The 25,870-nt window shown below is 45.5% G+C and overlaps 1 protein-coding gene across 1 annotated transcript in view; it reads right to left on the reverse strand.

Moving 5' to 3' along the window:
* Nucleotides 1-1,920: 1,920 nt before the first annotated feature.
* Atp1a4 (ATPase Na+/K+ transporting subunit alpha 4) overlaps nt 1,921-25,870 on the reverse strand; it is a 50,233-nt gene continuing 26,283 nt past the window's right edge. The window contains exons 10-24 of the mRNA XM_052736512.1: nt 24,148-24,349; nt 23,756-23,865; nt 23,433-23,567; nt 19,919-20,108; nt 19,600-19,772; nt 15,570-15,706; nt 15,034-15,184; nt 14,575-14,743; nt 12,739-12,893; nt 12,491-12,614; nt 10,951-11,096; nt 6,369-6,499; nt 6,163-6,264; nt 2,237-2,328; nt 1,921-1,949 (exon numbers count right to left, since the gene is read on the reverse strand). Coding sequence (XP_052592472.1) covers nt 1,921-1,949; nt 2,237-2,328; nt 6,163-6,264; nt 6,369-6,499; nt 10,951-11,096; nt 12,491-12,614; nt 12,739-12,893; nt 14,575-14,743; nt 15,034-15,184; nt 15,570-15,706; nt 19,600-19,772; nt 19,919-20,108; nt 23,433-23,567; nt 23,756-23,865; nt 24,148-24,349 — 2,046 coding nt within the window. The remainder of the gene's footprint in view (nt 1,950-2,236; nt 2,329-6,162; nt 6,265-6,368; nt 6,500-10,950; nt 11,097-12,490; nt 12,615-12,738; nt 12,894-14,574; nt 14,744-15,033; nt 15,185-15,569; nt 15,707-19,599; nt 19,773-19,918; nt 20,109-23,432; nt 23,568-23,755; nt 23,866-24,147; nt 24,350-25,870) is intronic.

The raw sequence follows: 25,870 nt of genomic DNA on the forward strand, positions 1-25,870 counted from the left end.
ACCCTGAGTTGGGGCATCAGTATTTTTAACCCACCAGACACTCAAAGTTCCTCACTACTGAAACTTGAGGAGCTGGTCCCTCCGCCTCCCCCTCCCCATCTCACTCACATACCTCCCCACCTCGGTCGGCTTCCATCTTCCAGGGTCTGTTTCAGCCCTGTCAGCACCCCGGGTGGACCCCAGACCGATATAGCTCTGTCCCCAGGAGACCTTGTGTTGGAAGAGGAAAGGAGTGGAAAGAAACCTCTGAGCAAGGGGCCAGATACAGAGAAAGGGGGCCTGGCTACACCTCCCAATGGGAAGGGTTTTCGTTTTGTTTTCTGCCAGCGTGCAATAGAGCTCATGCTCTAGATCCACACTCCTCTACCGTTATCCCACTTATTTATTTTTTTTGTTTTGCTTGTCACTGTGTTTGGTCCCAGTGACCACTGTAAGACTAGTTTGAAAAGTGGTTAGTGGTAAAAGTTCCTGAATGAGGCTCTAGTTCCTCTACGAAACAGAGTGGAGTGGTGGGAATAGAGTGCTGAGAACTGATGGTGGGTCTGGCCCTTGTCCAGATGCCAGGAGGTGTGCAGGTTGCACATACATGTGTTGCCTTTTGGGAACAGCTGCTGATTTCCAGTGTTCCTCCGCATTCCTCTGTATCATTGGGGCAGGGAGCTCTAAAGGGGACCTGAGAATGAACTGGGAGTCCTATTGCAAAGCAGAGGTGCTCACTGAGCAGAAACGAGTGCATGAAGGGGAAGGACAAGGTGGGGAGGAACCTAGGCAGGAGGGTGGGTAGGAGTGAGGCTCCTTGCACCTTTTCACTAAGATCATACCAGTAAAGCTCGGGTCCAGGGCTCAGCATGGAGTTCAGCGATACAGTATTTGCCCAGCATGCGTATAGCCTGTCTCAAGGTCATACCAGAGAGAAAGGGCTAAAGAATGGGATAGGACAGAGATGTCCTGATGACAGGACTAATGGGCAGGGACCACCAGTCTACCCTCGAGGAGGGACCCCCCCCCATGTGACCATTCCCAAGTCATTGAACCTTGCTGGACCTGATACTGTTAGGTCTCTTTTAGAGCGACGACTGTATGGCCTGTAGTCTGGCCTCAGGAAAGCCAAGTCAGAGTCTATATTATTTGGCCCCATAAGTCCCAAATGTGGGTACAGATATGGGTGCTATGATACCTCTACAAGATGTAGCTCAAAAAAAAAAAATGTAGCTCAGCTGGCCTTCTCTTGTCTCCTTTTTCATTAGCTGGTTCTAGCTAGACTTTGGGGGTATCCTCTTGTCCCTTATACTGACAGGACATCGGAGATTGATCTTAAAATGGGAAATACCCTTTAGCAACAAATATGCTTAATCTTCTGTTTTTAAAGGCAGGATCTCACTGTGTAGCCCTGCCTGGCCTGGAATTCGTCATGTAGACAGGTTGGCCTCAAATTCACAGAGATCTACCTGCCTCTACCCTCCAAGTACTGGTATTAAGGGTATGTGCCACCACATCCAGCCCCAGATGCTTCATTCTAGTATCTTCTCAGCCTCCTCTCAGGTCTCTGGAGGTCTCCCTTGCCCAGTCACAATGTAGGTGTAGGAAGGGAGCTTTATAGCACCCTTCCCCAAACCAGACTTCTACACACTGAGTTAGGTGAGGGCTGTTTCAAACATTTACTCTCTAGACTGTCTGTTGTATGTAACAAGACTGCACCTCCTCGCCGGGCTCCAGGCAGAGCAGGCTGGGCTTTCCCCACCCCACCCCATCTCCTACCAGATGCTCTTGGTCCAGCCCCAGGAATGTTGGTCTGTCTCATCCAGAGTAAATCCAACCCAGTGTCTCTGCCCCCCGCTCAGCTTTATCTTAGATGTCATGTCACACTTAGTCTCGGCTTTTGTGAGACCAGTGTCATGTGAAGAGCTTCCTCTGCTGCATTTAGTAGTATGTCTCCTTCTCCAGCCATCCTGTGGAGAAGAGACAAAGCGAACTGAGGGGGTCATCAGGAGAGGTTGTGCAGGAGAGCTCAGCAGAAGGGCAGATAAGGACCAGGTGGAAAGCCTGCCTCATGGAACAGGGCCCTTGAGCACTGGGAGGACCATGTGGAGTCAGGAGTCGAGGACAAGGGTCCAGGAAGAGCAAAGGACAGACAGTGAGGGAAAGAAAGCCAGTGGGTGTGGAGGAGCCAGATGGGATGGGACAGCTCTCTAGAGTGTTATTGACCACTTAAGAGCGAGGTCCAGGGCAGCCTTACCACCAGGCCGTCGACGGATGATGAGTTTTCTGAATTCGTCATAGATGAAGATGAGAATACTGTAGGGAATGGCACAGAACCACCAGTTGATCCTGCAGAGAGCAAGCGTTGGTCAGTGTGGCCGAAGATACAGGGGCCAGAGAAGGGTAAGCAGCAATGGTGCATGGCAACTCCGGAGACTGAGCTGGGTGCTGGAGACGGGGAGGTGAACTGAGACACAGTAGGTGCTCCTTTTGAGGAGGTCAGAGCCTGAGTGCTAAGGGATTGGGGGTGGAGAGGAAAGACACAAGACAAATCTAAAATGCCAATGGCAATATGGTAAATGTCATGTCCAGAGTTAAATGCAGCATTTATGGAGATTGTCAGCTGACTTTCATGAGCTGATGGGAGAGTCCCTCCTTTCCCCCTGCTGCTTTTTCTTGCAGTTATGGAAGGGAATATATACACTTATTTATGTGTGCTTATATGTACTCTCATGTTGCCAAATAGACTCTTTTTTCCCCCTTTTGAGCATTTTCTATAATTAGGGACCAGGAAGATGGACTCAAGGAGTTTTATACCCTTGAGTGACAGAGAACCAGGCATAAATCACCAACACTGTTCAACAGCGCTATAATGCAAGGGTGGGGAGGTGGATGGAGATAACGGCTCAGCGGACAAAGGGCTTGCTGCACAAGCCTGGTTACCTGGGTTCGGATCCCTAGAACTCATGCAAAACTCAGACACAGTAACACAAGCCTCTGTAATCCCCTAGTGGGAAATGGGAGGCTGAGGCAGGAGAATCTCCAGAAGCAGGTAGACCAGCTAGCCTAGTGCATGCAGCAGTGAACAACAGAGAGACTCTCGTCTCTAACAAGGTGGAAGGTGAAGACTGACCCTGGAAGTTGTCCTCTGACCTCCTTGTGTATACTGTGGCACATGTGTGCCTGCACTCATGTAGGAACACACGGCTTATGCACACACAGCATATGCACACACAGCTGCACACATAGAGAGAAAAGAAAGAGAAAAAGAAAATGCAAACCACCTATGAAATTTAAAGTTTTCTCATGCCCGTATTAAGATAAGTGAAACACAAGAAATTTTAATACTTTTATTTAACTCAATATATCCAAAATACCATTTCAACATGTGTGTAATCAATACAAACATTATTTTGTTCTGTTTTGTTTTAAGGGACAGTCTTTCTACATGACTCAAGCAGCCTTCAAACTTGGGATCCTCCTGCCTCAGCCTTTGAGTGCCGAGAGACAGACATACACCCCCATGCCAATCAATACAAGCATTACTAATGAGAATTTACGTTTTTCTTTTAATACTAAGTCTTGGAAATCTGGTGGGTATCCTGTACCTGCTCACCTATCTTAACTCAGCTACTACATCGTCTCTGCTACCCCTCTCTGCAGGATCTCATCACCCAGACTGGCCTTGAACTTGCTGTGTAGCCAAGCGTACCCCTAAACTCCTGATCCTTCTGGCTCCATCTCTTAAGTGCTAGGATAACAGGCATACACCATGTCCAGGTTTGGGATATGTAATTTTCAATGGCTAAAAGGAAATACAGTCCAAAAGAATAAAATTATCTTTTCTTTTCCTTCCTTTTTAATTTTTTTTTAAAGGGTCTTATGGCTGGGTGGTGGTGGCGCACGCCTTTAAACCCAGCACTCAGGAGGCAGAGCCAGGCGGATCTCTGTGAGTTCGAGGCCAGCCTGGTTTATAGAGTGAGATCCAGGACAGGCACCAAAACAACACAGAGAAACCCTGTCTCGAAAAAACAAAACAAACAAACAAAAAAACAAAAAAAGGGGGGTCTTGTGTTGCCAGGGTAGCCTCAAATTCATGATTCTCCCACCTCATTCTGCTACATTGCTGAGACTGTAGTTTATAGTGCCACCCTATGCAGCCCAAATTGTGTTTATAGACATATTTAATGTTGCTTTATTTTGTAACTTTAAGCAAGTTAAAATTACAAACACATATTTTCATGCTCATTAGTCATAGTCAAGAGCTTAGCAGTCACGTATGGACAGTGGCCACCACATTGGTCAGTGCAGACTTAGGCCAGGGTTCATTTGCCACACACGTCACAAATATAAACATTAATATACAAACACCTTTCCATTTATTGAAAAACATTTATATGTATACTCTGAATCTGTGTAAGGTATTGGGAAGACAAAAAAAGATTACACAATGGTGTTTTAGCTTGAGGATTTCAGAGAGGTTAGAGAAAAGAGATGAATGGGCACACAAAATAACATTAGGTGCTAAGTGCTGTGGTCAAGGTGCATAGAGTACAGTAGAGTTCACTTCCATTTGTTATGGACATCAACAGCAACAACAGCAAAGTTACTGTTAAAACACCCTCTGTGAGCCAAGCATGCTCAGCGCTTAACACCAAGCTCTACCTGTAATTCTCAACACTCTGCCAGACTCTTTTTCCCCCCAGTGCTGGGCACAATTCTAGGGTCTCACATGTTATGGCTGTGCTCTGCCACTAACCCACATACCCAGTCCTGCTAGAGGGGTACTGATGGCTGAGGCTCAGAAGGGTTGCACATTTCTTTAAAGTCACAAAATAGACAGAGTTGACTTTCAAACTTAGGACTGTCAATGTCTAAGGCTAGTCCCACCATTGACTATTAATTGAGCACCTATATTGTAATGAACCAGTGTGTATAACACTGCAAGGGATGGGTAAGAGAGCAAAGCATGAGAAAACGTCGGAAATGAATTGTAAGAATGCACACTAAATGATTCTTCTAGGCTGCCTGTGCAGGTGACGTGGTGGCGATGGGGGCAGGTGACATGGGGGGCAGGATCTTCTGCCTTTTTCTTGGTAAATTTTAGACTTATCGTTTCAATGCTGGGGATAGAATCCAGGGCCTTGAACATACGAGGCAAGCACACTGTCACTGAGCTACACTCCCAGTTTCTCCATAAATTTTAAGATTACCAACTAAAACCAAGCATGGTGGCACACACCTATAATCCCAACACTGGGAGACTGAGGTGGGATGATCAGGAGTTCAAGGTCATTCTCTGCTACGAAGCAAGTGCAAAGCCAGCCTGGGTATATGAGCATGAGACTCTGTCTGGAAAATGCATCAGCAATATGGATGTTCAAGCAAAACACAAGAAAAACCTGAGAACTGAATAAGAGAAGGAACCAGACAATACGAATTTCAGTATGGCCAGGCATGGTAGAGCACGCCTTTAATCCCAGCACTTGGGAAGCAGAGGCAGGTGGGTCTCTGTGAGTTCAAAGCCAGCCTAGTCTACAAAGTGAGTTTCAGGACAGCTAGGGCTACACAGAGAAACCCTGTCTTGAAAAAAAAATTCAGTATGATCATTCTTGTATATTAACAGATTAATATTAACAGTAATTATCTCATATATTAAAACATTCTCACATTAAAACAGACTTGTATAAAAACAAAATAATTAGTTGAGCTATCCATAAATTTGGCTTTTTGTTTTGAGACAAGATTTCTATCCCAGGTTGGCCTCAAACTTACTATGTAACCATAGATATCCTTGAGGTTATGATGTTCCTGATTCTACCTCCTAGGACTACGGGTATGTGCCACTCCACCTGGCAAGTTGGACTATTGCCATGATTATATTAGGACCAAGAAATGTATATCCTCCTCCAGCTCCATTAGATGCCATCATAAAATTCCACTCGATCAAACACCTCTAAGTCTACTGAATTGGCAAGTCCAATGGCTTGTGTTCACTTGACATAGTCTCTAACACTGCTCTAAATCAAGGCCATGGATTGGAGTGTGAAAGAATCTCTGAGTCACCGAGTGCAGCTCCATTGGCCTGGGCAGTCCCATACCTGGTGATTGCCTACTCAAACACATCTCCTCCCACTTCCTCCCAAAGGACCTCCCTGTGTTGGCATCCTTTTCTTCACTCACTTGAGTGGGTACATTCGCAGGGACACATCCATGCCTGGAGTGTAGGACAGGAAAGCTGCCAGGAGAGTCTCCTCAAGGATTCCAAATAATAGAATTTTGTTTCTGGGAAGAAAGATTGATGAGTGTAATAGACAAAGGAAGAAAAGGCAAGGAAATGTGGCACGTTTGAGTGTGGGGAGGGTTGGTAGCTATTAGTGGGCACTCACTTCATGCCCTGCTTGAAGAGTGAATTTCGGCGTGTCTTGCAGATGATGAGGTCAGACCACTGCACAATCACAATGCTGATGAAGAAGGCTGTTTGGCATGTGAACTCCACCACCTTCCGCTGCTCATAGGTCTGAGGGTAGAGTGAGCAAAAAGGTGACATCTGGGTCAGAAAGTGTGGTTGTATTTTGTTTGGGCTCTCACAAATAAAGCTTGCCTGGAGATCAGAGTGCGGAGCTAGCCACTAGAGGCCAGGCAGTGGTGGCACACACCTTTAATCCCCAGCACTTGGGAGGAGGAAACAGCAAGTGATATGGCTGGGCAGAGAGAGGAAGTGATAAGGTGGGATGGAGACAGGAGCTCGGCCCTTTCAGGCTGAGGATTTGGTAGAGGTAAGAAGTCTCTCTAGTGGCTGGCTCCTTTACTGATCTTCCAGCATTTATCCCGATATCTGGCTCTGGTTTTTATTATTAAGACCAATTAGGATTCATGCTACAAGAAAGGAGTTTAGATATACCCAAAAGTTTCTTGTGCTTTGCTTTCCCTGGATTGCTCTAGCACGGTGCACATAGCTTTCATAACACTTTGCATATTATATTTGTGTACTTTCCCTACATGACTGAAAGTTATGTCCCTTCATCAAACGTTGCCTATTGAATGTTATGAAAGTACTAAATTTACTAAATTAGGAACATGATTAAAAGAAGGTGGACTTAGGTCAGCAGAATCCAGAGGTCATAGGTCAAAAGGGAAGAGAGATCCAAAGGGCAATACGAATTCAGAGCAGGGAGGAATGTCCCATAAGAGTAGCAGACAGGAGGCTGGGTCTGTCACTCAATTGTAGAGTGCTTGCATAACATGCTCAGGCCCCATAGGATGGTAGACAGGAGGCACTATCGTAGTCATTAGATGGTTCTTTCATTTGTATTTCATACATAAGGGACATAGAATCTAGTAGGAGGCGTAAAAATACTAACAATGCCAATACAATAGCTAAGTTATAACAAAGAAGCCAAGAGCACTGTAGGAACACAGAAGAGGTGTATCTAAATTAGACTGGGGGAAAAAACTGGAGAAAAGAGCCTATGTTTAAAAACAAAACAACATGTTTCTAAATATAGATAATAGGCGGGTTTGCACAATATTAAGATACCAACCACAAAACCATTTGGGGTGTACCTAAAGTTGTACTTGAATAGGAATAATAAACCTTACATGATTAGGAAACAAAGGTAAAAAATGATGTGGGTGTGGTGGTGCATAGCTTAAATCCCAGCATTTGGGAGGTAGAGGCAGGCTGATCTCTGTATTCAAAGCCAGCCTGGTCTACATAATGAAACATTGTCTCAAACAAACAAACAAAAAAATCCAAACAAACAAAAACATTGATGAGCCAAAATTGGAACATAAGCCCAGAGCAGTCAGCAAATTTGTGTGCCAGCTCGCTCTGCACCACCGTCTGTGACAACCCTGTTGTCGCCTAGAGAGTTTAGCATCTGACTCACTGTTACTCTACTTCACTCTTGTCCTCATTTTTTTTGGAGATTTAAATATTCATATTTATGAATAATCTTCCATCACCATGGCTTCCCAGTTTTTTTATCCCCTCTAATTCTGTTGTCTTCCACACTCTAAGTGGGCAGCTTGCTCTTAGAGTTAAGCTTTAGACATCCTAAAAATCCTTTCCAATACCTACGGTTTTTCTGCAATTTAAATTTTAAGAATCTTTATCTTTCTTGTTTATCCTTCCATCTCATTCTAGTGTATCAATTTCAATATTTCCTGGCCTCCCTTGGACTTACTTAAAAAAATCTGTTAACTTGATATGCTTTATGCATGTACACACACACACACACACACACACACACACACACACACACACACACACGTCTTTTCCTCCCATAACTAGAGTAAGCTCCATAAGAATCATGGCTTAAAGGCTGGCTGTAGTGCATACCTTTAATCCCATCACTTGGGAGGCAGAAGCAAGAGGCAGGTAGATGTGTTAGAGGCCATCTTGGTCTACATAGAAAGAGACTCATGACTTGATCATTTTAGTTTACAATCATATCCTCAGGGCCTATGTCAGTTTCTGGTATAGGTTGTGATAGGTAGGATTAATGAAAGTTTCTTACAAGATAAGGAACTACTACTTCAACTGTAAGTAGTGTGCTTTCTGGGTGGAGAGCTTTCAGCTCTGCCATCAGGAACTCTAACCCTCTGGAACCGTAAGCCTAGAATAAACTCTTTTTTTTTTCTATAAGTTTCCTTGGTCATAGAGTTTTATCACAGCAACAGAAAAGTAACTAAGAGGCTAAAGAGATGGCTCAGTGGTTAAGAGCTGTTGTTGCTCTTACAGAGGAACCAGGTTTGGTTCCCAGCACCCATGTGATGGTTCACAACCACACTTAAATCCAGTTCCAAGGAATCCAGTGGCCTCTTCTAACCTCCATGGGACACATAAGCAACACATACACATAAAATAAAATAAATGTAAAAATAGAAAAAGAAAAGAAATGTCACTAAATCAGAAATTGGTACCAGGAGTAGGGTATTGCTGTGGCAGACCATGTGGTTTTCTTGGAGGAATATGGAAGACTTTGGTACTTTGGTCTGGAAAAGTGGTTAAATGCTGTAAGCAGAGCTTAATAAGCCAATCTAGTAGGAGTTCGGAAGACCGTGGTAAGGCAAGATCTATGTGGACTATGGAGACCTAGCTCAAGAGGTTTGAGAGGGGAAGAATATTAGCCAGGGGACTAGAGATGGTTCTTGTGATATTTTGGCAAAGAATGTGGCTGTTTCCTGCCCTCATCCTTAGAACTTACCTCAGGCTATATTTAAAAGTAACAGACTAGTTTCTTTGGCAGAGGAGATTTCAAGATAACCTAACATTGACTCTATCACATGGTTATTAGTAATCACTATTATGTAGATCAACAATAAAAAAAGAACGTGTGTCAGAAAAGAAATACAAAATGTATTTGAGGAGAAAAAGAATATCAGGAAGTTTAATGTTGCCCCCAATGTGCTGAAAGCAATAAGGAGACTAAGGAGAGACCTGATTTGTGTTGGGATAAAGGGAGGGGCGCCCTAAGGTAAGACCCCACGTGCAAGGTAAGCATTGGGTAAGCATCCAACCTGTAAAAAGAAACAGCCTAAGAAATTCTCTCCTCCTAAAAAGCAGTAACAAATCAAAGCTGACTCAAATGAAATCCAAGGGGGACAGGGTTTACCCCAAATTGTCATCCACATGATGCTGACTTTAAAGTCATGAAGGATACAGAGGGGTTAAGGAATATTCTTCTGTGGGTATGAGACTGAGGTCAGGCATGTAACAAAGCAATCCATGAAGCCCTGAGAGGCCATGGTATGAAGCTATGAAAGTAGAGTCTGGATTGCATTGGACCCCAAGATGCTGGAGATGCCAAAGCTTAAGATATCTGCTAAGGAGAGCTGCAGACAGGGAGTGGAACCAGTCCAAGAATGGGAAGTGAGTTGCAGGCAGCAATGCTGAAAGGGTGGAATCTTGCAAGCCCTCTGACACCAAACCCAGAGCTATAGGACCTGGAGTTTTTCCTGTTGGATATCAGTTTTACTTTGATCCAGTATTTCCTCACTATGTTCTGATTCATCCCCTTTGGAATAGTAATGTATATTCTATACCACTGTATGTTGGGAGTATGTAATTTGCTTTTTGCTTTTATTGGGGTTTATAGTTAGATTGCTTGTGTCTTAGAAGAAACTTTGGACTTTAAAACAGTGTTGAGACTGTGAAAGGCTACTGGGGACTTCTGAAGGTGGACTGAAAGCATTTTGCATTATTATATGGCCAGGAACCTATGCGACCCAGGAATCAGAATATGGTGGTTGAAATGATAATGGCCCCCATAGGCCCGTATGTTTGAATACTTGGTCTTCAGTTGATGGAACTCTTTGGGAAGGATTAGAAGGTGTAGTCTTGTTGGAGAAGGTGTGTTACTGGGGGTGGGCTTTGAAGTTTCAGAAGCCTCCTGCCGCCCCCTGTGCACTCTCCATCTCCTGCTTGCGGTTCGAGACGTGAGCTCTCAGCTGCTGCCTGCCACTTGCCACCTTCGCAGGTCTTCAGTGTGTAAGAGAAATTCTTGTCATGTAAAATTATTTTTAATTAGCTTTAATCTGTTATCTATAAGTATCATGCCACATCTTGGCTGCAGAGAAGAGGTATAGAATGTAAAACTAACAAGAGCTTGAGTTGAGGGTTGGGGCAATGTTGGTGTGGTGAATAGTAAGAACCTTGGGTATCACTGGCTACTGGATCATGGGACCATAGACTTCTGATGGCCTCATGCGGTTCAACTGGCAGAAGCCACAAGTGTGTAAGAGGTAACTTTTCAACAACTAAGATTTGATCTCACATTTTTTGAGACAAGGACTCATATAGCATATAGCCTAGGCCAACTTTGAACTTACTATGTTCCTAGGCTGGCCTTCAATTTGTGGTAATCCTCCTATCTCAGCTTCCCAAGTGCTGGGGTTACACTACCACACTTGGGTGACTTCCTCAGTCTAATTAGCTACTACCCAGACCCTGCCCTTCCTACTTACCCACTGCTGTCCGTAGCTGTCTTCTAGGTCATTCAGGTTTCTATCATCCCAGTATAGACGGATACCCAGCAGATCAAGAGGCTTAAAACCATTCTCTGCCAGGATCACAAAATAGGTGAAAAATCCAGCCAGAGCCTGTATCATCCCTGTGAGTGACAGCCATGGGGAGGAGAGTCTGTTCAGAGCATGAACCCAAAGACACATCACAGAAGGGGTGGACTGGTCCCTGCTACTAGCTGGGTTAGTGTGTATCTGCATAGTGAGGAAGATTCTTGTCATCAGGGATCTGACCTTGCCATCTCTGTTCCAAACCATGACATTTGTTTCTAAACCCTAAGTCAGAAGAGCAGAGCCATCTTAAGCCCCCTCTGACACCAAACACGGAGCTGCAGGGTTTGGAGTTTGCCCCGCTGGGTTTCACTCTTGTTTTGGTCCAGCCAGGATCATCTTTGAATCACATGTGGTTTGAATTGTGCATATGTGTCAGGGGCGGGAATATTCATGGTGCTTACAGAAGTCAGAAGACGGCTTCAGATCCCCCAGAGCTGGAGTTACAGGTAATGGGAGCTGCAAATTGGACTTGGGTCCACTGCAAGACAAGGTATGCCCTTGACCACTGAGCCATCTCTCAAGCCCCCTGAATCAAATCATTTTAAAACTGAAAAGGACTTTGGTTCCAATTCATTCTTTCCAGTGTGTGGTAGCTAAGCATCAGCAACAGCTGCGATAGTAGCATTTGCCTACGAGTTACAGAGCTTTGCACCGGGTAGGTTCTTGGGAACACAGCTCCTTCTAGTTCTGAACTGGTGTCCTAAGTGGGAAAATCAAAACCCAGGGCTCAGTTGTCTTCGGGGCCACAGAGGCAGTAAGCAGTGAAGCAGATTCCCAACAGGTCTGACTCCCAAGTCACTGCTGTTTAGACAAATTTCCTCCCCTGAATGATTTCTTCTGTCTCCAGTCTCTTCCCTCTCCATCCCTACCTTACTCTCTGAACACTCTATCATACTGAGCTGGTTAAGGACAGAGACCTTAGATGGTTCTTAGACGCTTTTCAAGGTTGGTCCCCATGTTGACACTAATGTCTACAGCCTTATTCCCACTACTTCCTTATCGAGACTAAACACCACCAAAACAATGTACTCGTCACTAACCGTGCTTTGTGAATTTCCTTTCTCTGCTGGCTCAGGATACTTGCCTACCTACTTACTAGTCAAAACCTTGTCTTCAGTTTTAAGTTGTTTCCTCCCTAAAAGCTCTATATCTTCAAAACTGGTGAGCTAGCATGCTTTGTGCCCCTGTAGCTTGTCATGTCTTTAGTACTTGCTTGGCATGTGGAAAGGCATAATGCTATCATTTTATGTAGGTTTTTCCTTTATCACTGGTCTTTAAGGGCAGATCAGAGATCAACAGTTCTTTGTGGTCCCAGGGCCAAGCACAGTTTGTTGTTGAGAAACTATCTCCCTGACTTTTAAACAGGTGTCTAAATAGCCAGCCAAGGCAACCGTCTCCCTCCCTTCAGTCCTCATTTCTCTAGGCTTACCAATCTGCCCATAGGCCATGCCAATAAGACGGTGGTTCACGAGATTGTCAGCTTTTGGGTTCCGTGGAAGCCTCTTCATGATGTCACTTTCAGGTGTCTCATAAGCCAAGGAGATGGCAGGGACCTGGAGGATGTAGGGTGGGAATGACCGGTACACAGAGACACTCTAGCCCTGTCCCCTGATGTGACAGATTTTTCCCTACACTTGACCTGTCTGAGGAATTCCCAGAGTGAGAGCCGGTGCTCACCATGTCAGTGCCCAGGTCAATGCAGAGAATGGTAATGGTACCCAGAGGCAAGGGTATGCTTAAGATGATGAACAGCAGAAAGGGGGTGATCTCAGGGATGTTGCTGGTCAAGGTGTACGCGATGGACTTCTTCAGGTTATCAAAGATGAGGCGACCTGGAGAGGATAGCCAAACTTCTGTGAGAAGTAACCAGAGGACACACATCTGGTAAACCAGCTCCTGGTCAGAGAGACTGCTAGAAAGGAGTGGTCCATGAAAACATTGGCAAGTCCTACTAGACCTTGCGGGGGAGGGGTATGTCTGTGTTTTGTCTGTAAATTCTGTGACTATCAAGTAAAGCCATGATTTATTAGCCATGGCCTGACTTTGTACTCTTTTTTTTCTTGGATTCAACATGGCTAGTTAGTGTCACCTGATCTCTGAAAATTAGGCAGCATTGGGCAGAGTTAATCCTGGAGGTGTTTGAGAATGCCAGCATTAAAGTCTTTGCAAGATTACGGCTGAGTGGAAAGAACCCAAGCTTGGCTTAGGCTTGGGTTTGAATCTGATTTTCTGCCTTACTCAACTTGTGACCTTGCTCTCCCCTTATGTCTCTCATTGCTACTTCTCCTGCTTTGCAAGGTTGCCGAGTCCCGCCTTGGCTACCCTTCCAAAGGCTGTCATCCTCCTCTGAGCTGCCTGCATTATTTTTCTCATTGCTTTAACATACTATGGAATTTGCCTCGTTCGTTGTCTGCCTCTCACCAACACAAAGCAAGTTGTATGTGGGCAAATATTTCTGTCTTTTGTCTCCTGTATTGAGGTAGTGTCTTGCAAATGGTACTCAGAAAAATGTATTGAATTAAATAGATTTAAAATACTGAGCAACAGAGGTTAAGAGCACTGGCTGCTCTTTCTCCAAAGGTCCTGAGTTCAATTTCCAGCAACCACATGGTGGCTCACAATCATCTATAATGGGATCTGAAGCTCTCTCTGGCATGCATGCAGACAAAGTATTCATACCTAAAAAAATACATAAATAAATAAAATTAAAAACTTCATCCTTTGTCTTCCCCTTAAAAAAAAAACTTTGCAAACTGTCAGATTCATACTAGATTTCAATACAATAGATTGATGTGTTTTAGTAAGATAGCTTCAGACAGAAATAAGCGAGCCTAGCATGTAGCCCTATAGAGTTCTTCTGTTTCAATGGGCATTCTCTTTAGAATTCTCTGGAAAGAGGGTAATTGAGTTCATGCTGTTAATTTGCAGAGAATCTCCAATCGATCTTAACATGTTCCCATAATTCAGGCAACAAGTTCCTATGGGTCCCTGCTGCAGACTGAAGCATTGACTTTCTCGCAGTATGGCTACCTCGGAAAAACTTGCAGTAGACACGCTTGAATCCCAGGGAGATCACAAAGAAGGAACAGTGCTATCTAGAGTCTAGGTCTCCCTGGAAAACCTTCCAACTTCTTTTTAAAAAGAATACCCTTAAGTATTAGCTGAATCTTTTTTTTTTTAATATAGTTTCTCTCATGTCACACAAGCAGGCCTCAAAATTGCTCTGTAGCCAAGGATAACCTTCAACTCATGATCCTCCCTCCTCCATCTTCAGAGTGCTGGGGTAATAGGTATTTTATGTGGTGCTGGGCTTTATGCATGCTAGATAAGCAGTCTACCAATAGAACCATGTTCCCCCAGCCCAAGCTAAATGGAATTTTCAAGATTTTTGATATTTTTTTGCAGTACATACAGGATTAGGAGGTTGGATAGGGACCAAAGGCAATGAAGACAATGTACACTAAGCCCCATTCCAAGGATCAAGTCCCACCAGTAGGTACCCTGTCTCCTCACCCTCCTCCACGCCTGTCACAATGGAGGCGAAGTTGTCATCCAGAAGGATCATGTCAGCTGCCTGTTTAGAGACATCAGAGCCAGTGATACCCATGGCAATGCCGATGTCAGCCTTCTTCAGAGCAGGGGAGTCATTCACTCCATCACCAGTAACTGCCACAATGGATCCCTGGTGAAACCAGACAAGAGCAAAAAAGTATGTGTTAGATCCAGGATCAGTCCCAAACATCAGTTTGATTCCAGCATCTCATTTCTCAATGCAGTCATGTTTACTTTGTCTATGCTCAGCCCTGTCTTCTGTTCCCCTGGGCTTTTTAAGCTTTGAGGGAGCCTCTAAACTAAAGGCCATCACTGAGGTGGGATGGGATTCCCTCCAGGACCCTACCCAGCCCACCTGTTCACCTGCTGGGTTTGCAGCTAGCCTCTGCCAGGTCGCCCAAGGCGCCTTGGTTCCCTTACCAGTCTCTGACAGCCCTCCACAATGATGAGTTTCTGCTGAGGAGAGGTCCGAGCAAATACTATCTCCTTGTAGGACTTGAGAATGTGGTTCAGCTGCTCTGAGTTCATGTCCTTTAGTTCTGAGCCATGCACTACAATGGCTTTTATAGACCTAAGGGAAGGAGTTTCCAAAGGCTGGATCAGAGTGCTGAGGACTCACCCCAGGTTCCAGTGTTCTCTGCTAAACCCGTAAGTTCTGGCTTCCTTCCCACCCAGTCTCCTGGTCCTCCATGTGAACTGTCCTAAAATTGGCTTATCCCACTTGTCCCCCTTGTCAACTACTCCTTCCTTAGGCTCTATTTCTTTTTCTGTCTCCTCTGAAAACTCAGTGACCTAATCACTTAAGTTACTTCTCTGTTATATTTTATTTAGTAGAGTGTACATCCCACAATCCTGCTTGCTGAAGGAGACTCCAGGAATTTGGGGAAGTGGTTTTTGATGGGACAAGCTGAGGATGGAGGGTGAAATGTCAGGTCTGAGTTATTTGGGGGTCTCACCTGAGATCGACTTGGTCGACAGGGATATTAAGCCGAGCAGCCATGTCCTCTGCTGTCTCGTTGGCTTCTGAAATGATGCCCACACTTCTGGCAATAGCTTTGGCGGTGATGGGATGATCCCCTGTTACCATGATTACCTGGATTGGGAGGAGGAAGGAAAAGGAGAATGTCTTGGATAAGATCCTGATCCTTTACCCCTCAAGTAATAGCCCATTTAGTAGCTCAATTCCAAGCACAATTCACACAGGTCAAGAGCTGGGCTACTGTGGTGTCAATCCTTGGAGGGAGGCAGGGATGTCAGCTGATGTGGCACAGATCCTTCAGGTTCTGTATTGCCCAGGAAGAAGTCAGTGATTTGGAAATACGGCAAAATTCAGAATTTCGTTCAATTTTTCCAGAAGCTGTTTGCAACTTTAAACATCAACACAGAAACACATACCCAATATGAAGGGATGTCTGGAATAATCTGTTGCCTAGCAAAACTTCACCAAGGCCCGGTGCATACAGAGCCTTGCCTTGTCCTACACTTTCCACTTGGAAGCTCATGGTATCCCATTCCTACCCGAAGATGAGGTTCCTGTGTTCTACGCCATCACAGCATTCTGTTCTTTCCATGTGCTACCACTGAGCGCGCTTCTCTCTGTGGTGATCTCTTCCCCACCGGACTGAGAGCTTTGTGAGGGTGACGTGCCTATGCACTTTGTCCCACTACCACGGCCTGCATTTAACAAGCCATTAATAGCTACGGAATGAGGATTGAAGGGCTGGCCACCCAGGAGCTCCTTCTCCAGGTTCCCAGCTGTCCTCTAGGCATCCATATAATTTTTCAAGCTCTGATGGGAGAGGTAAGTAAAACACTGACAAAACAAAAATAAACAAACGAACAAACAAACAAAGCACTGCTTTCGGGAACAGAGGTCCAGTTGCTTTCAAGGCATGGAAATGTGCACAGAAGTGGTTTTCCTTAAAGTACCCCCATCATTCTGAAACACCAGCACCCCTGACTTGATGGAAGAAGACAGCAAAGTGCTAGCTAAGCTGTGATTATCCAAGACTTGGTGAGACTGCACTGAGTCCGTTCGCCAAACCCTGATGTTGGTTGTTCAGCCCAGTTATGGGGCAGCGGACCATGGGGAGCTTGGCCTGTGCACGGCCTGGTGCTGAGGATCTACAAAGGGACTACGAGAGGACTGTCTACACATAGCTGAGACTGAGCCCTTAGTGACGTGATTCTGGGTGGCAGTGCAATGAAAGCTTCCGGGTGGTTCATCAACAGTCGCCTGGGACCTGCTTCCCAAGGCGGGCTGTCAACCTCATACATTCCTAGTATCCCACCATGTTTGATCATTTTATAGACTGTTGTCTAGTGGCTTCAGCCATACCACCTCCCTGCCAAGTCAGAGAAATAAAAAGTACAATGCTATTTCAAGAGTGAGTTCCTTGGACACAATTTGACTGAATACCCGTACATCCGTGTATGAGATACACTCATATAATAAAAGTGCAGTTCCACAGAGAATAGCTCCCTTTTGAAGTAAAGGATATCCAACTGCTTTTGGAATTCAAGTTCTGGAAGAATTTAATTCCCATCATGTTGGTGCTGCCTATACCTCTGATGTTCCCACACCTTTGTACCAGCTACCCTGTGTTACCGTCTACCCTCTTCCCCCAGACCAGTCCATCTGAAAGAAACTTTCAAATGTTGGTAGGGAAACTATATCCCTGGGACAGCTTTCAAAGCCTGACTTCTTTGTAAAGGAAACCAGGCTTGTAATGTGCCAAGTATCTTCATTCTACTGAAGTCTTAGTGATTAATATAATGGAAGTATTTTTTAATTTTTTAAAATCACATTTATTTCAGATGTGATGGGCATACGGCTACCTGCTTAGTCCTTCCGTCATTCCCCTGTAAAAGGCTTTAGGGTCATGCAACAATTACATGACTTCTTTATATTCAGTAGTCTGTGGCAGTCATCAGTTCTGCCTCACCATCACTTTGTGGGGGGAGGTGTGGCTCTGGAAGGGTTTACTTCAGATCAAGCTCCTACATGTCTGTTACATTTTGTACATTTTGAAAGATGATGCTCTCCTTCTGTCTTATACTTCCCTACTGGGAGAGAGAATGATTCACGTTTCCTCATTGAGTCTGCCAACTTCCCATCGGGTTAGAGTCCAGAAAGAGGTACATGACTGTAGCAAGTTCTATAAACAGGCCCCAAACAAGGGCTCGCCATACAGCATTGAGGCCTCCTAGCTCATGGCTAGCCCTATGAGTCCTCACAAACTACAATGAGCTGGCTGTACCTCAGGCTGTGGTGACATCCTGATCTGTTGGACATCCTGACCTGTATTACTTCTTTGCTCTCTAGTTGGGCCTCCCATCTGTTGGCATACCTGTAGCTTTCTTCTTGCCAAAGAGATCCACAAATCCCCAGGTGAGATAAATTGCTGACTACATTCATACTGTTGTTCCTCATTCTAACAGTCTACCTCAAAGCTCAGAAAATTCAGATGAATGCCTTCTTCCATGATATGGGATGCTGGCTTATGGCACTTTGGGGAAACATCAACATTGGTTATTCTATGGAGATGTTCTGTAATAATGCCATCTCCACAAAAGCTTACTGCCTTGGAGGTTTTACAAGGTGGTGATTAAAAAACTGATGCATCATAGTTTCCCACATCATTTCTTTAGTTTCCACTCCAGTGAACCATTATTTAACTAAGCATTGTTCAGGATGACTCTTAGACAAATTGTCAGCAGTCACAGATCTAATGTAAGAGCAGCTCCAGCTGAGAGCACCTAGCCCCTAAAGTGCCTCCTACTCCTCTGCTCTAGCCAACTCTTCCCAAGTCTGGAGGATGCAAGTGATCCAGAATATAAGATATGAGCAGCAGGTGCCAGTATCTAATCTGTTAAGATATGAGTCTTGGGCCAGTGAGATGGCTTAGTGGGTACAAGCACTTGCTGTACAAGCCTGACAACCTGAGTTCAGATCCTGAAGCCCCCAAGGTGGAAAGAAAGGACTGACTCCCAAAGGTTTTTCTCTGAACTACGCATGTGCATCATGGCATGTGTGCTCCCACACTCACCTATGTACAGATGCATACACAACCACTCATTCAATCAACATTAAAAAAAGATATGAGCCTTTGACCTAGAACTATGAATACAGAGTCTCAGAACTGGAAAAATTCCATTGCTGCCTTCCTGTGAAATCCAAGCTCCACCTCATCCAAGACTTCGCACCTGTGGGATTGCTTCGTAGTGGAGTTTCACTCTTGGTTTCTAGTTGCTCTCTGAGGATCAGAGGTTTCTATCTGTTACTGCAGAGGCTCACTGCAAGTCAGACCCATAGAGAGCTCCCCAGCTCTCTATGGCTCATGCTCGCTATTGCCTGCTCCAGCCACCAGGCCCCTTAGCCTCACAGTGTTACCATCCATCCCAACATTTGCTCCTCTTACAGTCGCCAGGGCAGCAGTAGCATGGTACAGGAGCTTGTTCAAAAGGTGCAACCTCCAGGGGCCCTAGATCTACTGAATCAAGATAAGAGGAAGGGAGGGGAGGAGGGGAGGGGAGGGGAGGGGAGGGGAAGGAAGGGGAGGGGAGGTGGGGGAGAGAGAGAGAGAGAGAGAGAGAGAGAGAGAGAGAGAGAGAGAGAGAGAGAGAGAGAGAGAGAGAGAGAGAGAGAGAGAGATTGAAGATTCACACACTGGTCTGAGAAGCTCTGCTTGACGGTGGTTTCAAACTGGTATCCTCATTAGAATTTCCCAAAACTTTTGAAGCATTGATACCTGAGAGCCATCCTGGGGTTTGGGGTTTAGCTTAGAGTTTTCAAGCTTCCCTGGTGATTCTAACAATCAGTGGGAGGCAGGCTTCTGGAAGAAACTCCCGGTTAGACATCTCCTCAGCTCAAGGAGGCAGAAATCAATGAAGCCGAGATTATTCGGCACCTACTCTGGGTCGAGCTTCGGCTAGCTGCTCCAGCTCGTGACAGAGGAGGGGCTTTGGGGGAGGGCGGGGATTTACCTTGATCCCCGCACTCCGACACTTGCCCACAGCATCAGGCACAGCGGTTCGAGGAGGGTCAATCATGGATATGAGGCCCGCGAAACACAGATTTTCCATGGGAAAATTTAATTCATCTGTATTAAATTGGAATCCCTTAGAGAAGTTGCTAGGCAAGTTCAAGAAGCAGAACCCTAGAGAGAGAAGAAGGGCCCAGCAGTCATTCCCCACTCTGTGACTCCTGCCACACACTCTAATACCGTAAGCTTTTTTTCAGCCCACACGTGGTCACTTTGATGGCATTCCCTCAAAGCCCCACCCCCGCCCCCCAGCTCCTCACCCAGTACGCGTTCTCCCAGACCTCCCAGTTCTAAGTAGGCGTTTTGGAAGTCTGTCTTCATTTCCTCGTCCATAGGGTACTCCTGCCCATTCAGCAGGAAACTGGTGCAAAAATCCAAGATCCTCTCAGGAGCACCCTTCATCAGCAGCACATGGGCTTGGGAGTTATCTTCCAGAAGGTGGATGGACATCTAGGGAGAGGCCATGTAGTGAAAGAGCCCGAAGGGGAGGGGGAAGGGGAAGGGGAGATGTGGAGCAAAAATCGGGAGGGAAGGTTTTGAAGATTAAGAGTCTGGCAGCCTGCTTCCTACCCACCTCCCACCCTCAATCAGACTCAAGCAGAGCCCAGCTCCTTAGTTTGCACCACAATCCAGTATCTTCTCAGAAACTCTCCCATAGCAGGTACTCTCCTTTCTCCCTGATTCCTTGCTGATTGGATGGCTCAAGTGAGCTCGAAGACCAGTGTGTTCTAGAGCCAGAATCGTGTCTTATCTACTTTGTGAGCTCAGCTAAGTTCAGTCAAGTCTGCAAAACCTTAGTTCCTTCCACAAAGGATGAAAATGTCTTGCCTTGCCTACTTTATAGGTTTTGTTTTTAATGACTTATCTTTATTTTATGGGCATTGGTGTTTTTGCCTGCCTGTGTGTCTGTGTGAGGATGTCAGATCACTTGGAGCTGGATTACAGTTGTGAGATGTCATGTGGGTCCTCTGGAAGAGCAGCCAGTGTTAACCAGTCATCTCTCTGGTCTCCTTTATTGTTTTGTTGTTGTTTGTTTTTAAGGAGATAGTTGTAAAACAAAAGCAAACAAAAAACCAACCAACACCCGCCGCCCCCCCCCCAACACATACACACAGCCGAACTTTGAAAGTGGAACACAAACTAAATAATTTAGCCCAGTGACTGTTCTTCTACAGGCAGGAGATGCCACCACCGAGGAAGACTGCCTACTGGCTGGACGTCTGATGATGGAGGGTAAGGTTCATGACACCAATCTGCAGAGACCGCACAACCAGAGGAAGCAGTCAGCTGGCTTGGGTTGAGCCTTTCCCTTGGATCTCTGATCTATGAAAAGGCACCTGTAGAGTTCCTCTGTTGACTTATAAGAACTGCCTGCTATGGCCCCTGTTGGAGACAGAATCAGCAAATTGAAAGGAACTGTGGGAACACCAAGGAGGCCAGACAGGACTTCTCGGACGTCGAGTGGAGTGAGCCACTGGCGCGTAAAATGTGACTACAACTGATTTGTTAGAGAATGATCAGTCGTGTTCAAGATACGCTTAAGTGGTTAAAAGGGAAAACCTTGTTTAAAGGAGGAAGCTGTAAGATTAACAAAGCTCCATCGTCTCTGTGCTCAGTGAATCTTCGTTGAAAGAATAAAAGGCTCAGGTGAGCGCAAGCACTTCTTACCTACTAACTTGGTCACAGGGAATAAAAGCCTTGATAGAGGATTACAGGTAGGGTTTAAAAGATGGCTCAACAAATTAAGATGCTTGAGGCCAAACCTGAAGACCTGAACTTGATCCCTGGACTGACAGGGGAAGGAGTGGACCAGTTCCCACATCCCACAGATTGTTCTCCTCTGGCCACGGAATCCATCACACACACACACACACACACACACACACACACACACACACACACACACACAGAGAGACCTTGCAAAGAAACAAGTGTTTTGCCTGGGTGCAGTGGCCCATACTTTTAATCCCAGCACTCGGGAGGCAGAGACAGGTGGATCTCTGTGAGTTCAGGGCCAGCCTGGGCTACAGAGTGAGTTCCAGGCTATGTAGAAAGACACAGGCTCAAAAAGAAATGTGTTGTTTGTTTGTTTGTTTGGCAGGTCTCATTCTGTAGACCAGGCTGGCCTTGAACCCACAGAGATCCTCATGCCTCCGGCTTCTGTGTGCTGTAATTAAAGGCATAACCACCATACCTGGCCAAAAGAAAAACATAAGTATATATTTTGGTTACGATTACAGATAAAGAAGACGGAGAGAGAAATCAGAAATGCTCAGAGTAGATCTGTTTGATTTCCACTTCAGAGATGGTCAGAGACCAAGCTCTGCAAGCGACCGACAGGCTAAGTCAGACATATTCCTTTCCAAGACTGGAGTCTCTGCCCTTGGAGCAAGCTAATTATAGTAGTTCACTCAAAGTCTGCCAGAGCTAGCGCCTGCTGGAGCCGAGTCCAGCAGACTCGGTCTGTCACACACCGTGTACCACAGAGACCAGTTCTGCCACTTGAATGACATTCAGTAGCTCTGAGGCACTCAGACGGTAATTTTGGGGGACATAGTTACTTGTTGGACATTCCAGCAATGTCATGAATATGTTTGACTTTTATTTTTAACCACATGGAGGGAGAGGTACCTAATTCATCCAAAGGCTTTACTCACACTCTGCCAAGCCATGGAATTCCTGTCTGGTTAGCCAGGCCACCAAGTGTCAGGAAAAAAAAAAAAAAAGTGGGAGTAAAGTTTGCAGCTTTTTTTGCAGATCTGGGAGATCTATTTTATTAAAGTGACTAAGTAAGACAAGTTTAGACAGGAAGTGTGGCTCTACCTGTCTCTTAGTGTTCCATCAGAAATGACAAGCAATTGAGGTTTAAAAAAATCTATATAGACTGTGTTATTTTGTTATGTCTGAAGACAGAAAGGCAAAACTGACTTAGGAGTCTTTTTTTCATAACCCTGCTCACACACTCACCTGTCTGGTCTTCATGGAAATACAAGGAATTGGAGGAGCCATTGCTTGAGCAAACTGGCCTGGTCAACCTCCAGCCTTGGGAGGCCACTTACTGCTCTCTACGTTCCATTGAAATCCTCTCTTCAAGTTAGGCTTGGATTCTTGCTACTCCTATGGGTTATTTTGACTTTTCTTCTTCTTCTTTTTAGACAGGGTCTCATACTATAAGTCAAGCTTACCTGGAACTCAGGGTCATCCTTCTGCCTCAGCCCCCATGCACAGGTACTCAGTTTGTACCACTCACCACTTCTCAGCCTTTCCTTTTCCTACCTGCTTCCTCCCTGGATAATAAATTGCTGCTTTTAGAAAATGAAAACTATGACATGTGCTGGTGACCCCTAACTGCCTCACTGGTGGCTGCACTAGAACTTTATGGAGGGAAAAGGGATATTGGATGGCTAAGGAAACAGAATGGCTTGCAGACACAGCCTTTTGTCTAGAGTGGCACAGCAGACACTGGTATAGACCAATGGTTTTATGTGACTCCCACCAGCCAGCCTTGATGACTACTTCTGTCTCAGCGAGCACCTCAAGATACGCTTTCATTACAGGTGGCCTGGGTGCGAATTCTGCTAGGAATTCCTTTATCACCTATTTCCCCTCTCTTCACCATCGCTTTCCTTGAGGTGAGCTTTCCTCCTAGTCGGCATGCTGGCTGTCCTGAGCTATTGCCCTGCTCAGAAGCACAGTTGGAGGCAGAGGCGTAGCTTCCCCACAGGCAAACCACACACACCCCCGCCCCCGCCCTTCTCCTTGTCAATTCTGTACCTGGTACTTGTTGGTAGAATTAAAGGGAATCTCTGCCACCTTGGGGTTTTTCTGTCTCATTTCACTCACAGGGTTGTACGACTGTTCAATGAATTTGAGGAGGGCCGACTCAGAAGCATCCCCCGTTGTTACCCGCTGCAAGGAAGGGTTTGCATAAGCCCCAGGGGTGTACCATCTGGGCATAGGATTTACCTGTGGTCCCAAGGAGGCAGAATGGGGAGGGGAGGTCAGGTATATAAAATCACCGAGGGCGGAGAAGCAGGCTTTTCTGGGAGAGGGGCAGTGATACACTAGTCACCGAGGTACCCTCTTCCACTTGATACCTTAGCTATGGGAATGGACTCCTGATGAGGCTTAAAGTCAGCCCGGTTACAGAGGCCAGCAATTCGAGCCAGGTAAAACCAGGTGTCCGAGGACTTGGGAAATGTTTTCCCTAGGGAAGAAGAAGGGGAGAACTGTAAACAAACAGAACTAAATACGAGGGATTACACTTGGAGAGAGAGTCAGGGATTAGGAGGTTCAAGGTCATCTTCAACTACCTATTGAGTTGAAGGCTAGGCAAATGTCGAAGCAGGAGGTCATTCATATTCTCTTTCACGAAACAAGCACTGCCTCCTCCTTTCATTCCCCATCCCAGCTCTCTCTTACTTGCCTAGATCTCCTAAGGATCCCACCCCAAATGCCTCTACTCTTGACTACCAGGGCCACTAGTCACCGGTAGTATGATCCTCACTGGTGTCAGCCTCATACACAGTCTTATCAAACCACAGGTGGGCCACAGTCATGCGGTTCTGGGTGAGGGTACCCGTCTTGTCCGAGCAGATGGTGGAGGTGGAGCCCAGCGTCTCCACCGCCTCCAGGTTCTTCACCAGGCAGTTCTTCCGAGCCATGCGCTTGGCTGTCAGAGTCAGGCACACCTAAAGCCACCAAAAGGGGACAGAGTGGATTGAGGTGGGGGGGGATAACTCACATTATTTTGTTTTGGAGATTCGATCGTTTTTTACTCCCCTTTTATCCTAGTCCAGTCTTTAGAAATCCCACCTGTGACTATCATAAAGAATATCGAGGAGCCGGGTCTTGGTGGTGCACGCCTTTAATCCCAGCACTCGGGAGGCAGAGGCAGGCGGATCTCTGTGAGTTCGAGGCCAGCCTGGTCTACAGAGTGATTTCCAGGACAGCCAGGGCTACACAGAGAAACCCTGTCTTGAAAAAAACAAAATAAAACAAAAGCAAAACAAAAAAAAGAGAATACTGTGGAAATGATTTTGATGTGTGCTTTATGGCAAGATTTCAGTGTCTTCCTTCACCAGAAGGACTGTCACAGCGCAAGCTCCTTCCCCAGGAGGTGTTCAGATTTTCTATTCAGTAGCCTCTTTTCCATCCTGGGCCACTTCCTCTTTCTCAGCTCCAGTCCCTCAAGGGACCACATAGATAGGTAATGTTTTATTATAGTATACAGTGCTGTGTATGGACCAGGCATTTTGCCAGTAATTTCAGAAAGGTTTGGGCAGGAGGGAATGATGACATGGAGAAAGAATGTCACAGTACCGAAAAGCCTTGAGAAATCATTTAAACCAGAAAGTTTTTGTTAATCATAAATTGAACGCAAGGTTGTTTTAAAAGCTAACAAATTATTGTGCTGTGGATATGTAAGTATAGAATTCCAGTTATGGAATTATAATCACTAGTCCTGATGTTTTAAAACTGGTCCAAACACACCCCTAAGTGTTATTCTCGTTTCTATTTTAAGAAGACTATTGAAAAACTAGAGCGTACCCCAAACAAGCTGTCAGGGGGACAAAGAGCTGAGATCTTGTCACAGGAAGGATGGTTAAGGAAAAGGTTCCCTGGAGAATCTGAGGGGACATGATGACTGCATCAAAGGGGGCAGGGGAGCTAGAACATCGGAGACAGAGAATCAACTTATTTTGGTTGGGAAAAGGAGGATGACATGGGGAATCATATTTCTGCTCAATGCAGTAAATTTAACTAAGTGATCCAAGAGCAAAATAGGCTGAGCCGAGGAGGAGCTATGGTCTCCATTCTCAGAAAAAAAACAACCCACAATTATCTTTCATGGATTTTTATAGAGGACATTCAGTGATGGCTCAAAGGTTGACTTTAAATGGCCTTGAAGTCCTTTCCAGTAGGATTCCGTAATTCCAAATTAATCTTTCTCTAAAAACTAATGAATACTTGAGGCCCGAAGATCTTAAGTGATTTGGCCAAGTTTAACAGTCAGTTCACCCAAGACCAGAATGCACTTTTTCTCTGTTGTGTCTGGCTTCCTCTTTGACTGAGGAGAAAGAGGTACGGGTAGAGGAAGTCAGTGTAATGTTGGGAACTAAGTTGCTTCTGATGCCTGTATCCATACCCCACACTTAAGATGTTCAACAACAATAAATTCAATACTAGAGATTTCATTCCCCTCGGGCTAT

Source organism: Peromyscus californicus, unplaced genomic scaffold, assembly GCF_007827085.1.
Source record: "Peromyscus californicus insignis strain IS unplaced genomic scaffold, ASM782708v3 Scaffold_14__1_contigs__length_90479793_seg_2, whole genome shotgun sequence".
Taxonomy (NCBI): Eukaryota; Metazoa; Chordata; class Mammalia; order Rodentia; family Cricetidae; genus Peromyscus; species Peromyscus californicus.